The sequence below is a fragment of the Vitis vinifera genome, chromosome 7 (assembly GCF_030704535.1).
Source record: "Vitis vinifera cultivar Pinot Noir 40024 chromosome 7, ASM3070453v1".
Lineage (NCBI taxonomy): Eukaryota > Viridiplantae > Streptophyta > Magnoliopsida > Vitales > Vitaceae > Vitis > Vitis vinifera.
In genome coordinates, this window is record NC_081811.1 from 5001 (window position 1) to 20654 (window position 15654).

A 15654-nucleotide genomic window follows, 5' to 3' on the forward strand; every position below is an offset into this window, starting at 1 on the left:
TCACTACAACAAGAGTACCACTTACAGTTAATATTACTGTCCAAAGACTTGATATTAATGTTGTGCTAGGTATCTTGAAATGTCATAATTTGCTTTTAAATTTAAAGATTATGTGTTTAATTGCTTATTTTATGTGAGCATGATGGTTTATTTGATTCATTTTATTTTGTTTTGGATTCAGCTTTTATATCAACTACTTCTATATCTGCCAACATCAATAATGTCCCTATGTTAAATGAGACTAATTTTAAGGACTGGAAAGAGAATATGATGATTCTCTTAGGCTGCATGGATATAGACTTGGCCTTGAGAATGCCCAAACCCGATGAACTCAATGAGCAAAGTACTCAAGAGGATGAGGTTTATTGGGGTAAGTGGGAACGTTCAAATAGGCTAAGTCTTATGATCATGAAGCGCGGCATTCCAGAAGCTTTCAGGGGTGCGGTAACCGATGAGGTTACTAATGCCAGTGACTTCCTTGCGGAAATTCAGAAACGTTTTGCCAAAAACGATAAGGCTGAAACGAGCACGCTTTTAGCAAGCTTGATTTCAATGAAGTATAAAGGCAAGGGTAATGTTCGGGAGTACATCATGGAGATGTCTCATCTTGCTTCAAAACTTAAGGCTTTGAAACTCGAGTTATCTGATAATTTACTCGTGCATTTGGTTCTCATCTCTCTTCCTGCACAATTTAATCAATTCAAGGTCAGTTATAACTGTCAAAAGGATAAATGGACTCTTAATGAGCTCATTTCATTCTGTGTGCAAGAGGAAGAGAGATTGAAGCAAGACAAGACCGAAAGTGCTCATCTGGCTAGCACTTCGAAGGATAAGGGCAAACGAAAGAATAAGGATAATAAGGTTGCTGCTTCTAATGGTCCAGAACAAAAGAAACAGAAAGTTGAGGTAACATGTTTCTTCTGTAATAAGCCTGGACATACTAAGAAGGAATGTACCAAGTATGCTGCTTGGCGTGTTAAGAAAGGTATGTTTCTTACTTTGGTCTGTTCTGAAGTTAATTTAGCTTCAATATCTAGAAACACATGGTGGTTAGATTCTGGTGCTACTACTCACATTTATGTTTCTATGCAGGGTTGCCTGAGTTACCGAAAACCAAGTGATGCTGAAAGATGCATCTATGTCGGAGACAGTCAGTCGGTAGAAGTAGAGGCAATAGGGCACTTTAGATTATTATTGAAATCTGGTTATTTTTTGGATTTAATAGATACTTTTATTGTACCGTCTTTCAGACGGAATTTAATTTCAGTTTCTGTTTTGGACAAATCAGGTTATTGTTGTTCATTTGGAAACAATAAATTTACATTATCTATTAATTCAAATGCTGTAGGAACCGGTTTACTTAATGTTTATGATAATCTATATTTGTTGGAAACTGTTCCGTCCTATAATGAACCTTGCATGTGGAATCACGAGGTACAAAACGTAAATTGAATAAAGATAATTCGGCCTCATTGTGGCACAAACGCCTAGGTCATATCCCTAAATCTAGAGTTGAGCGACTTGTGTCCGATGGGATTTTGGATTCACTTGACTTTTCAGATTTTGATATTTGTGTTGAGTGTATTAAAGGAAAACAGACCAAAACAAAGAAATTAGGTGCCAATAGAGCTACAGACGTCTTAGAATTAATTCATACAGATATCTTTGGACCATACCCTACGGCATCTTGGAATGGTCAACAGTACTTTATAACATTCATAGACGACTACTCAAGATATGGCTACCTATTTCTTATACATGAGAAATCACAATCATTGGACGTGTTCAAAACATTTAAAGCAGAAGTTGAGTTACAACTCAACAAAAGAATAAAGAGCATCAGATCTGACCGTGGTGGTGAATACTATGGTAGATATGACGGATCAGGTGAACAACATCCAGGACCATTTGCTAAATACCTAGAGGAATGTGGGATCGTCCCTCAATACACCATGCCAGGATCACCTAGCATGAATGGTGTAGCAGAAAGACGAAACCGAACCCTTAAGGACATGGTAAGGAGTATGATTAGTCATTCTACTTTACCCGAAAAACTCTAGGGTGAAGCACTCAAAACGGCAGCTTATATCCTAAATCAGGTGCCAACTAAAGCGGCTGCTAAAACGCCTTATGAGCTTTGGACGGGTCGAAAGCCCAGTTTAAAGCATTTTCATATTTGGGGATGTCCAGCTGAAGCGAGACCTTATAAGCCTCATGAAAAGAAATTGGACTCTAAAACAGTTAGCAGCTACTTTATTGGCTATGCAGAGCGATCAAGGGGTTTTAAATTTTATGATCCTGCTATTAGGTCAATTTTTGAGACGGGAACTGCAACATTTTTTGAGGATGTTGAGTTTGGGGGGAGAAACCAGGCTAGGAATATTGTCTTTGAGGAGGAAGAGGGATCTACTATTGTTTTTGATAATGTACAGGTTTCACTACCTATCATTGATCAAGAAGTAAATTTGGATCCTCAACCAATAGACAATATTGTTTAACCCTTAATTGCAAATGAGGACATTGCTCCTGAAGAACAAACTCAACAACCTCAAGAAAATATGCCATTAAGGAGATCCACTAGAGAGAGGAGAAATGCAATTTCGGACGATTATATCGTATATCTCCAGGAACGTGAGGTAGAAAGTGGAATGATGGAAGATGATCCAATCAACTTCCAGCAAGCCATGAAAAGTTCCAACTCTCAGAAATGGATTGAAGCCATGAATGAAGAGTACAAATCTATGCAAGACAATAAAGTTTGGGAACTTGTCCCATTACCAGTTGGTATGAAGCCCATTGGTTGTAAATGGATATTTAAAACCAAGAGGGATTCAAATGGTAATGTAGAAAGATATAAAGCACGTCTTGTAGCTAAAGGCTTTACTCAAAAAGAAGGAATTGACTTCAAAGAGACCTTCTCTCCAGTTTCTACGAAGGACTCTTTCAGGATAATCATGGCACTAGTTGCACATTATGATCTTGAGTTACATCAAATGGATGTTAAAACAGCGTTTCTCAATGGTGACATTGATGAAACAATTTATATGGTACAACCAGAAAATTTTGTGTCCAAAGACTCAAAGAATATGGTTTGTAAATTAACTAAATCCATTTATGGGCTCAAGCAAGCTTCTTGTCAGTGGTACTTCAAGTTTCATCAAATTATTGTCTCATATGGTTTTGAGGCAAATCTTATGGATGAATGTGTGTATCACAAATTCAGTGGGAGTAAGTATATTTTCCTGGTTTTATATGTCGATGACATATTACTAGCCACAAATGATATTAGCATATTGCACGACACCAAGAGATTTTTATCAAAACATTTTGAGATGAAAGATATTGGTGATGCCTCCTTTGTCTTAGGAATCCAAATACACCGAGATCGTTCTAGGGGTATTTTAGGATTGTCACAAAGGACCTATATTGATAAAGTCCTCCAAAGGTATGGCATGCAAAATAGCAAACCAGGTGATACCCCTGTCGCTAAAGGAGACAAATTCAGTCTTAATCAATGCCCTAAAACTAGTTTAGAAAGTCAAGAAATGCAGAAGATTCCTTACGCTTCGGCTGTGGGGAGTCTAATGTATGCTCAGGTATGTACACGTCCGGATATTGCGTACATTGTTGGCATGTTAGGCAGATATCTAAGTAACCCTGGAATGGATCATTGGAGAGCAGCCAAGAGGGTTATGAGATATTTACAGAGAACAAAAGAGTACATGCTTACATATAGAAGATTGGATCAGTTAGAGTTGATTGGGTATTCCGACTCCGACTTTGCTGGATGCCAAGACAGCAGAAGATCCACATCAGGCTATATTTATCTGTTGGCTGGTGGAGCAATTTCATGGAGGTCTGCCAAACAGACACTCGTAACTTCATCCACCATGGAAGCAGAGTTTGTAGCATGTTATGAGGCATCCAATCAAGGAATATGGCTACGAAATTTTGTCACTGGGCTGCGTGTTCTGGATGGTATTGAAAGACCACTGAAGATATTTTGTGACAATAAATCAGTAGTTATATATTCCAATAACAACAGGAGTTCTACAAAATCAAAATACATTGATATCAAGTTCCTAGTTGTAAAAGAAAAAGTACAGAGTGGACAGATATCCATAGAGCATATTGGAACAAACTCCATGATAGCGGATCCGCTTACAAAGAGATTACCACCCAAGGTCTTTCATGAGCACACTGCTCATATGGGTGTTGTCTCATTTGAGGATATCCAAATTTAGTGGGAGTTTGTATTATTCATTGTATATTGCTCTATGTTATGTTTAGACTTTATCTATACATTTGGATTGTGTTCTGCAGAAATAAAGTATTCATTTTATTGCACTCTGTTAAATTATGCTAAAGATTTGATCTCAATAAAGTTAAGTTGGACCAGTTGGAAATAGGCATGAATAGATCACATTGCATGTAATTTCCATGCTATGCACTCATGATTGATCTATGTCATTTAGCTGTGCAGATATATGTGACCATTGATTGGTCTAGTAACGATTGATGTAACAAAGGCCACCTTGATCCTATGTCAGTATAGTTAATGGACGAGATTGTTCGGATATACCCTAAGGACATGATAGCAAATTTTGAGCTCATAAGGTTAAGCACATTTATTTGATTACATATGCATGTGGCCCAGTGGGAGATTGTTAGATTAATTTTTGTAATTAATCTATAATTTGGGCCACACATGTAAATAATTAAAATGTGTGTGCTATCATTTAATTAAGCCTAAATATAGTGATCTAATTAATAATTGATTAATTGGCTTAAGGGTATAATTGTCATAAGATTATTGTGTAGATACCATTAGACAATTATTATTTCTATGAGGGGCAGAAATATAATTGTGATAAAATTAAAACTGCCCTAGCGGTTTATAAATAGGGTTATGGTCCCCATTCTACGACTACGCATTCCAATTTCTGAAAATCCTCTCAGAGAGAAATTGACACAGAATCTAGTGGCTAGAATTGGAAGACCATCTCAAAGGGTTTTCTTCCTATAAGGTTTCTCCTTCAATGGATTCAGGTATGCTTCCGCTTTTATTTTTCTACTCATTGTTTTTAATCAGGAGATTCCAGTATATATGAAATTAGGGTATTCACCTTGTTAAATATTCTAGTATATATGAAATTAGGGTATTCATCTTGGTTGATTTTAACAAGACTATTCCAGTATATATGAAATTAGGGTATTCATCTTGGTTGAATTTTAACACAGGCTTCAATTCCGGAAGCCACATAATGCACATATGCTGATGCATCATCCATATTCTTCCGCAAGTTCATTCTCATGGACATGAATTTCTTTAGAGGAGTTTTTGTTGGTTTACTTTCAACTGCCTGGTCCAACCCAGCAGCCTGCAGAAACCTTTCTGTAGCAGCATCCCATGACAACTCATGCATCTGTGCATAAGTTAGCTGGGCAGGTTCTTCACTTAGAGTTTTCAGTGTCTCTTTCACAAACCCATTGTTGTCTTGGTAAGTCCGGCAATTTGTGAACTGCTTGAAGAAGTCATTTGAGGGGTGATTAGCACAAACCACAATTTTACCCATTACCAAAGCTTCTGCTGTAGTTGTGCTGAGGACATCTGTTGTGCTTGGCTTTAGGAACAACTTGTAACTGGAAGAGGAACAAATATAAACATGTCATATACAAACCCCAATCTGTTGATCATCTCTGAAAAAATTTAGACCCGTACGTGTGTTTCGAAGGAAAAATTGTTTTACAGGCTACACTGCAGGTTGATTTCCAATTCTCTAGTCGACTACGAGATCCTATTTAAATGATTCCCTTGATAGAGGACTAACAGGTACATTGCAGAGAATGAAAGAAATATATTTCCTGTCAACTTCAATTCCTCAAAAACTGCATTGTCATCTATAATAAAATCGCTATAATCCTTCAATCTATTTTCAGGATTCTTTTATTATTATTTTAAATAATAAGAATAATTAGAAGATGAAAGGGAATATTGGAGTTTTTTTGTTATAGAGTACATAGTGATATGGTATGCAATGTTGGTAATAACCGCAAAAATGGAAAACGTTGAGAAACAAAAAAAACAGTAGTTTCAGAGAATATGTACCCTTAATGAGTCACTATGAATCATCCTGGCCATCATTAGTCAGAAGATGCAATTCAGCATAACTGAATTCATACTGGCACAACATTTTCTGCCAGGATCAATTCAGTACAAACACTAGTGTGCTTGAAACACGTGATATTTCCACATGTTTGCATTCTTTTGGGTGTTAGAAAAATAAAATGACCAAGAGTCCAAATAGACCCTGAACCCTTAGAGAGAGAGTAGGTGAGCCCCACCCCCCTTTGTCCTGTTTCAGTAGGGTTTTTATAGTGCTCAAAGGGGAAGGACACAGTAGTGTTGAGCTGGCCCTTATAATGATGACTACGTAGTAGTGACAGGGCAATCATCACCACTACAAGGCGGTTAGGGGTCGTGTCATACGACGCGTCATGATGCAGCTTGTCATCCCTTCAACTTGTTGAAGGTATGAGTCTGGACGTGACAGTCTGTTGATATAGACTTAAGGATGGGAAGGGTCTCATTAGTCATTCTAGTGTCAAACAACCAAATCTCACACACTTAAGAGGATTTGGGGCTATCAGGGAAGTGTGGTCCGCTTAGTGACACAAATGGTTCGGATAGGATGTTTTTGGATGCCTTGAAGGTTATTTGAACAATGATGAAAAAAGTGACACATGGTCTAGCTAGGACAATGCCATGTGGACAGACGCATTGAGGTACACGTGGGAAGACATGTGGGAGAAGGCCCCCACAATGCCCCCTTCAGCACATGCACTTGTGTCTGGGCAGAGGTGGATGGGCTGAAAATGTCCCTTGAAGTTCCCCAATGTGAGTTAGACACATGTCAATTGTTAAACGGGGGGTTACTTCCACCGAGGCGTTTTGTCAGGCGATGTGTCGCTTCAGGGTGCGTTTCCTAACGGCCTGTCTTTTGGGATCCCTAGGGTTTTGGTCCCCTATAAATAGGGGATCCTAGACCTTTTGGGATTCATTTGGACATTTCTTGCCCCTGAAGTTTTCTCTTCTTCTGCCATTATCCCTTCTGCATCCTACAATTCCAATCATTGTCTTCTTGTCGTCTCCATCATTTACCTTCTCCAGCAACACTTGCACTCTACCTCACTACAACTCCGATGATTGTCCATCTCCTTGGTGGTCTCGTCGACTGTTACAATTTTGCTTTGGGGTGAACTTTCGTTTTTGGCAGTGGTGATTCCTTGGTCTTAGGTAATCCATTAATCCCTCGTATTGGTTTCTTTACTTTCAATGTTGTGTTTAATTGCTATTTTGGGATTGTTTGTGGCTTTTTTGGGCTTAGGTTTCGTTGAGAGTAGGATACAGAACTTTTATGTCTTTTTGTGAAGAAGAGTTACCACCAGTGGTGTTTGCTAGAACTACGATTTTTTCCTCTTTAGGTTAGCTTTTTAGGACTAGTGTTTAGGCTTTTTTATTCTAGGTCTTTGCAGGGCATAGATATGAGGTACCTTGAATGGGGTCTGCCCTGTAGGTTGGGCTAAGCGCTCTGCCTAGCTATGGTCCTTAGGCCTGTGTAGGCTGGTCGTTGCACAGCTAAGGTACTGCTTATGAGCAGAAGGGTCGGGTGATTGCTTTCTAATGTTCACTCGTTGTGTTGTGTAGGTCTTACTCAGCCTGTTGCTTCAGCATGTTAATGCAATGGGGTGTGGCTTCCACCAGCATGACTGGTAAGGGAAATAAAGATGGCTAACCAAAAGTAGGTGATGTTTGGACTTCTTCAAAGAAGCCTATCGAACTCCTTTCTGAACGGGAGTTTAGGGAGTGCTTCCGTGTTTCGCATGGGGTTGCTATTCGCTTGATAGATGGTGGCCCTATGTCAACTAAAAATGAGTCATTCAATGCCACCGTTTTTAGTAAGGAGCAATTCAATGTCGGGCTTCGCTTTCCTCTTCCATCACTCTTTAAGCAGTTTCTTCACTTTACAAAGATTCTCTTAGCCTTCCTCCATTCAAACGCAGTTAGGGTGCTAATGGGATGTAGCATTTTGGATATGTTATTCCACAATCTTCCCACAATTTGGCGCGAGACACAATTCCTAGCCATTAAAAAGTTATCCCTTAAAAACCAATGAAATTTGACTTAAACCCCCAAGGTTCCTGGGGATCCCACCGTCCGATCGATCTAAAACTCCTTCAAGCGACTTGGCATCCCCATAGCTTCCGTCCTTCCCGTTTTCATTCACACTATCTGATCCCCCGATCGTCCGATATCGGTCGTCCAAATCAATCAGGTTCACCCCAACACTTTCCACCTACCCGGAATTTCTTGGGAACTCTATAAGATCCATCACCAATCTTCCCCGTTTTCTCCCACTTGAAAGATCCCCCCGTTTTAGGATGATCGGCGTAGACACTGATCTTTTTCGACCCCCGAGGTCAAAGTTATGGCCCAAAACGCCTTTCCTCCTCTGTCTCCCCATCCATCCATCGAAAAGCTCATCCGACCACACCGTGGCGATCCTCGCAGTTTTAAAAAAAATTGTCCAAAAACTCCACCCAAAGCCCTCGAAAAGCCCTTGAGAAACCCCCTTTTTGACCTTTTCCCCTCTTATCTTGTAATGTCGCGATCAAAATTGAAACCATTCGTTAAAAAGTTAATCCAATCATACAAATTGAAAGAACGTGTCGATTTTAGGGGAGATACACCCTCTAATCTCGACAACCATTCCCAAATACTTGGATTATAATACATCTATCAAAACCACCATTTTTCCTCCGTGTCCCTTCCATCCAACACTCCATGTGCTGCACCTCCGTCATGCTCCATCCTCCTCATCATGTGGCGCCATTCCATTGGCCCACTTGTTTAACATTTTCAAGCCACCACCTTCTAATCTCAACCATCCACGTTCAACCTTAAGATTTTCAATCAATGCATCATCACACTTTTTTAATCCGTCCAACCAACCTCATTTATTTATTACACACTTAAAACTATTTTTCCACTTAAAAAAAAAATTATGAATTTTATTTGCATTGCATTTTTATTTTTAATTAATTATTACATTTAAATTATTAATAATTTTAATTGTTTAAGTAAATTAATATTAATAAAAAAAATTGTTACCACATATTTTTAATCAAAATTTTAAAATTAAATCTTAAATAAAATATTTTTTATAAATTAATTTAATTTTTTTTATTTAAAATATGTTTTAATAAAAGTATTTTAAAATTTTTAAATTAAATGAATATAAATATATTAAAAGAATTTAGGCCAATTTTTTTATAAAAATATGATAAATGTTATCTTTAATTGTTCTTGATTGTTTCATCTACAATCTTTCAAAAACCTTTAACTAACCACCCAACGCTTCGCCCAGATTAATTTATGTGGAGACCTCTAGAAGGCATGGGTAAGTTGGAAATAAAATGCGAAAAATAATACTAAAATTTCCAGAGAGACGGGAGGGGGAGAGAAAAAGAGCGAGAGGGCGCCCTCTGAAGTCGACCTTGACTGTACGCAGCGAGGGAGATTATGCCGTTTTCGTTTTTGGTAATCTATCCCTTTTCTACGCTCACGATTTCTCCTCCGTCGATTACGTTGCCTTCTTTCTGAATTGGATTTTTTTTGGGAGGTCTTCTTGGGCTCGTGTTTGAATTTTTCGTTTCTTTGGATCTGGGTTCTGTTCTGGTGGTATATTGCATGAGGGTAGGGAGATTTGAGGAATAGTTGAAAAAAAAACCTGAAATCCACCCTGAATGGACTGGATTTGGGGTTTTGATTACTTCCGTTGATTTGGTTTTCAGATTGGGGTTGGAATTTTGCTCATGAATTGGTTTGACATCTGGAGATAGGGTATAAATAAACTTGGGAATTGGTGGGTTGGATTTTTTGGGTTTTAACTTCATCTTTCATTGTGATTTTTTTTTGGAGTACGTTTTCATATATATATATATATATATATATATATATTTATCTGGCTTGTGTTTGTTCGATGAATTGGAGGAAAAGCACGAAGAAAAATTAAATAAAACTAGGGATTTTAGGGGCTTTGATTTCGTCTCCCATTGATTTGTTTTTCCAAGGTGTTTGATTTGATTTGTGGTTGAGGAGGAATTGCTGAAGAGTGTAAGAAAATTGAATTAGATTTTCTCATTAGTTTCTGAAAATGTAATTTTCTATAGACTTTGTTTTTTTTTTTTTTGTACAATTTCTTTAAGAAAATTTGGCATTTCCCTTTTCTTTTTCTTTCAATGTCTCTGCATTTGAGGCCAAATGGGTGTGATGCATCCGAATCTTGAATTTGGTTCCCTTGATATTAGTTTCTAAAGTTTGATCTTCTTGAAATGTTTTATTTAACATCCTTTTAGTTTTCTTGCTATTAGTTTCTGAAATTTGAACTTCCTTAGATGTTTTCTTTCATTATGCTATTTGTTTATGAGCAAAGTTTAAAATGTTGTTTAGGGAATAACTTTGGTTGAAGATCCTGCACAGCATTCCACTAATTAATTTCAATATTTTGATTTCGTTCCTATTCTTCTTTACGATCTAGTTAGTTCTTCAATAACTGATAATAAATAAATAAATAAAACATAGAATCTCATTTTCATTTCTTTTTATTCATATTAGATTCTAAAATTTTGTTTCCATTAGACTGTCTAATTTGAATTATTTCTTTATAATTATGTTTCCAATTTTGTTCTAGGGAAAATTAGGGTTACGATTTATAGGTTTTAGGGTTTAAAGTTTAGAGTTTAATCCTTAAGGTTTATGGTTAGGTGTTTTAGGGTTTAGATTATCTATTTGTTAGAATATGTGTAATATCCTTTGTATCTTTATGAAAATTGAGTTGTCATTTTGTTTTCACAAAAGGTTTGTATAATTGGTGCTTTTGATTAAATCTTATTTGAAGTTGTAAGTGTGTTCGTTTGATCACAACCGCTACAATAGTTTGTTTCTCTTTTGTTTTTTTAACCTCTATCCTTCAATAAAGTGTTCCTTTCAATAAGGCATTTCATTTACCTATTAAATTAAACAAAAAAAAAACATATTGTAAATTAATCTTTTTATATCCCCATGAGTACTTGTGCCTCTTTAATTGCCCTTGTGAATCTATCAAACCAAGCTTTGGGATACTATTTGAGGCCATATAGTGATTTTCTTAGTTTGCAAACTTTGTTAGCATTGCTTGTGGTCTCAAATCCTGAGGGAATTTCCATGTAAACTTCATCTTCTATTAAAATTAAATAAAATTAAAAGAATGAATATAAAAAAATTAAAATTGAAGTAATAATTTTTTAAAAAAAAAATAGGATTAATGAGATAAATATGAAAAGTAGTTAAAATTAAAAGGATGATATAAAATAAATGTGTGATATAAATTTAAAACAAATGATAAATTAGATATGAATAATTTATAAAAAAAACAAAAAAATTATAAATATTTTTTTAATAAAAATTTGCATTTTTTAAAAAGTTGCTAGAGAATCACCGTTATTTTGTCGATTTTTTTGTGATTTTTTGCTCAATTGGTAATCAATGGTTGATTTCCAATATATTATATTTTCAATATTTTTAGAATTGGATAGGTCATTGAATCGGAAAAGTTACTGATTCACGATTCATTGGTCGGATCGGCGGTTGAATTTGTGACGTCATAAATATATATTTTATAAATTATTAAAATTTAAAATAATTATAAAAATTAAAATAATAATTTATATATTATTTAAAAATTAAAATTTTATTTGAAAATCAGAAAATTAGTTTCAAATTAAAAATTTAAATTAAAATCATAATTTTAATTTAAAATTTAAAATTTTAATATTTATTTTTAAATAAAAAATATTTTAAAATAAAATTTTTATTTAAAATTGTAATAATTTTACCATTAAATCATATCTCATAAGACATATTTTAGTTTTTTCTTTATCAGCTCCCAATCTCCCACCTTGAGTCCCCTTCCTTCCTCGAATACTCATTTTAAATGTTTCCATCCTTCTTTATTTACTTCCTAATTTATTTCTCTCAATTTTTAATTTATCTCTTATTACTCATCCATTTTTTTCTCTCTGTTTAGGTTTACTTTTTCTTTTTCTAATATCATACTTTATCTAATTAAATGAAAATTAAGTTCTTGATATATGAATTGGTATAAATAAAACTTAATTATAATATAGTTTAAATTACCATTATTATTAAAATCTAATTCAAGATTTTTTTTTTTTGTGTAAACTAATTTTTTTTGTAAACTAATTCAATAAAACTTAATTATAGTATAGTTGAAATTAAAGGAGTCGTCAATTTTACAATTTGATAAAGAATTTAAACAACAGTAGGCCCGGGCTCTACCGGGGGGGGGGGGGGGGGGGGGGGGTGGGGCGGCGGGGCGTTGGGGCCCGCAGGGGGTGTTAAGAGGGAGATTTTGCATGGTGAAATGGCTGACAGCTGACAGTGAGAGCCTGTTGCGGCACATTGGGGGTGGGCGCCAACGGTTGCGGTTTGGAGAGGGAGGGCTTCGAAGGAGGTTTTATATATTCCAAAACGGCGATGTTTTGATGCTGAAAAAAAAAAAAATAATCAAACTGTTGGATTTGGAGTGAAAAAAAAAAACTAGTTTGCTACCACAATTGAGTAAGATTGTACTAGAGTATATTAAAGATTTTTAATTTAATGATCAATTTTGATATAACCCACCAATAATTTTGATTCCTATGAATGATAGGCTTCCCAAATCTGGATGGCTGACAAATTTTATACTAATGTGGTCATATTCTATAAACACATCATAGCAAAATTTTGTGCCAAAAAAATAAGTTTGCTACCAGAACTGAGCAAGACAATAACGTAATATATTGAAGGATTTTGATCGTCACTTTTGATATACTCACGCAATAATTTTGGTTCTATAGAATTATATGGTTTAATGATCTTGATAGGGAAGAAATTTAATACGGATGTGGCCATAGTCCTGAAAATTATCATAACAAATTTTGGTGTGAAAAAAACTAGACTGCTACCACAACTGAGCAAGACTATACTACAGCCATTTAAAGAATTTTAATGATCAATTTTGGTATAACCAAACAATAATTTTGATTCCAACGAATGTAGGGTTCCTAAATCTAGATATCGGAGAAATTCTAAATCGATGTGGTCATATTCCTTAAACACATCTTGGCAAAATTTCGTGCGAAAAAATAAGTTTGCTACCAGAACTAAGGATCACAATAGCATAATATATTAAAGGATTTTCACTGATGTACTCAACAATAATTTTGGTTTTATCAAATTATAGAGTTTAATAATCTTGATGGTGAAGAAATTTAATACAAATGTGTCTATATTCCCGGAAAATATCATAACAAATTTTGGTGCAAAAAAAAAAAAATTTGTTACTACACCTGAGCAAGACTATACTACAATATATTCAAGAATTTTAGTGCAAAAATAAAACTAGTTTGCCACCGCAACTAAGCAAGATTATACTATAATATATTAAAGAATTTTAATGATCACTATTTATGTAACCAAATAGTAATATTGGTTCCAACCAAGGATGAAAGTTTCCATTTTTTTCACGGAAATTTCACCGAAATTTCGGGTTTCGATGGCCGGCGATACGAAATAGGGGGGCGACATGTCGACGGGAGAAATTTCGCCAAATTTCTGTTAAAATCGGCGAAAAAATCACCGAAACATGGCTGCAAGCAAAAAATTGGTGAAATTTCGATTTGTATGGCCGATTTTTCGAGAAATTTCCCGATATTTCCTACCAGTCCAGCTTGCGCACAGGATACAAAATCTGTCCAATTTTTATTTTATTTTTTAAAAAACATAAGATGTTCCTTGGTAATCTGATCATGACTTGCAGGCAAAGTTGTTTTTCAGCCTGGCTCAAAAATCGTGGATTTAGGGTTCGTGAATTTTAAATCCAATGGCACAAAAGCAAAGCGACCCTAGAATAGATCAGAAAACACAAGGAGAAAAAAAAAAGCAATTTTTTTTTGTTTTCCTTGAGGGTTTTGCATGGATTTTCTCGGAAATCAAACGAGGATGAATTTTCTCGGAAATCGAATGGGGGATGGATTTTCCCGGAAATTGAATGGGGGATGGATTTTCTTGGGAATCAAACAGGGGTTGCAAAAAAAAAAAAAAAGTAATAAATGATTAGATTAGAACCTGCGAGGATTGAGAGTGAAAGAGGAAATTGGGGCCGATTCTCTCGTCCGGAGGGCAGCTTCAGCCAAGGGCTTTTTGATGCCCGAGTGAGAGAAGCAGGTATTCAGCAAAGGGCTTTTCGGATGGGTGGCCTTTTGATTTTTTTAAAAATTTAGTAGAGATAAAAAAAAAAAAAAAAAAATGGAAACAAATCATGACTCCATGGTGATGGTCCAAAGTGAATTTGGATGTGATCCAACGATCCAAAGTGAACCCAACTATGCGATATTATATACAAATTATTGGTATTTAATGAAATCAAGTTAATATATATAAATTATTTGTATTTAATAAAATCAAATTTTTTATGAAGCTTGATAATGAATGCGTAATTACAAAATTCATATTTTTTATTGACCTACATAATATAATTACATATAATATCGCAAATCATATAATATATATATCAAATTATTCAACAAAATAAATTTAAATTATCTATTATACTTCTAATTACATTGTTATGAGATTTTTTTTTACATTTTTATGAGTTTTGATCAATTTTTTGCCTATCAAAATTTTTTTTCCAAAATATCCGTCGATATTTCTCCGATATATCTGATATATCCGTAAAATCAAGTTACCGATATATCCGTGATTACCGATATTTTCATCCTTGGTTCCAACAACTGATAAGCTTCCCAAGTATGGATGGCGGTGAAACTTTGTACTTATGTGGTCATATTCCATAAACACATCATAACAAAATTTTGTGTGAAAAAAAATTAAATTTGTTATCGAAACCGAGTAAAACAATAACATAATATATTAAAGGATTTTAACCGTCATTTTTTATATATTCAAACAATAATTTTGGTTTTATCGATTTATAGGGTTTAATAATTTTGATGGGGAATAAATATATTATAAATGTGATCATATTCCTGAAAATATCATAATGAATTTTGGTGTGGAAAAAACTAGTTTGCTACCATAACTGAGCAAGACAATACTACAATATATTAAAGAATTTTAATGATGAATTTTGATATAACCAAATAATAATATTGATTCCTACGAATGATAGGCTTCACAAATCTAGATGGCGGAGAAATTCTATATTGATATAGTCATATTCCTTAAAAACATCATAACAAAATTTCATGCGAAAAAATAAGTTTGTTATCGAAACCGAGTATAACAACAGCATAATAAATTAAAGGATTTTCACCATCACTTTTGATATACTCAAATAATAATTTTGGTTTTATCGAATTATAGGGTTTAATAATATTGATGGGGAAGAAATTTATACAAATGTGGTTATATTCCTGAAAATTATCATAATGAATTTTTGTGCGAAAAAAACTAGTTTGCTACCACAGAGCAAGACTATATTAAAGAATTTTATGGATCAATTTTGATATAACCAATCAATAATTTTG

The 15654-nt window shown here is 34.8% G+C and overlaps 2 protein-coding genes across 2 annotated transcripts; both read left to right on the top strand.

Moving 5' to 3' along the window:
* Positions 1–165: 165 nt before the first annotated feature.
* On the top strand, positions 166–1368 carry LOC109122867 (uncharacterized). The gene is made up of 2 exons (XM_019220926.2): positions 166–985; positions 1093–1368. The coding sequence occupies exons 1-2, from the start codon at positions 229–231 to the stop codon at positions 1119–1121; spliced, it is 786 nt and encodes a 261-aa protein (XP_019076471.1). The 5' UTR covers positions 166–228; the 3' UTR covers positions 1122–1368.
* Positions 1369–3545: 2177 nt separating this feature from the next.
* Positions 3546–4519, top strand: LOC132254078 (secreted RxLR effector protein 161-like). Its single transcript, XM_059738287.1, has 2 exons — positions 3546–3978; positions 4476–4519. Exons 1-2 carry the CDS (start codon positions 3546–3548, stop codon positions 4517–4519), a joined length of 477 nt encoding a protein of 158 aa, XP_059594270.1.
* The last annotated feature ends 11135 nt before the right edge of the window (positions 4520–15654 follow it).

Bases quoted from the DNA above. Each gene is read 5' to 3' on its own strand.
- LOC109122867 (XM_019220926.2), top strand. From the start codon at position 229: ATGTTAAATGAGACTAATTTTAAGGACTGGAAAGAGAATATGATGATT. The intron at 986-1,092 runs GTATGTTTCTTA...GTTTCTATGCAG, and splicing joins TGCTTGGCGTGTTAAGAAAG to GGTTGCCTGAGTTACCGAAA.
- LOC132254078 (XM_059738287.1), top strand. From the start codon at position 3,546: ATGCAGAAGATTCCTTACGCTTCGGCTGTGGGGAGTCTAATGTATGCT. The intron at 3,979-4,475 runs GTATTGAAAGAC...TATGTCATTTAG, and splicing joins TGGGCTGCGTGTTCTGGATG to CTGTGCAGATATATGTGACC.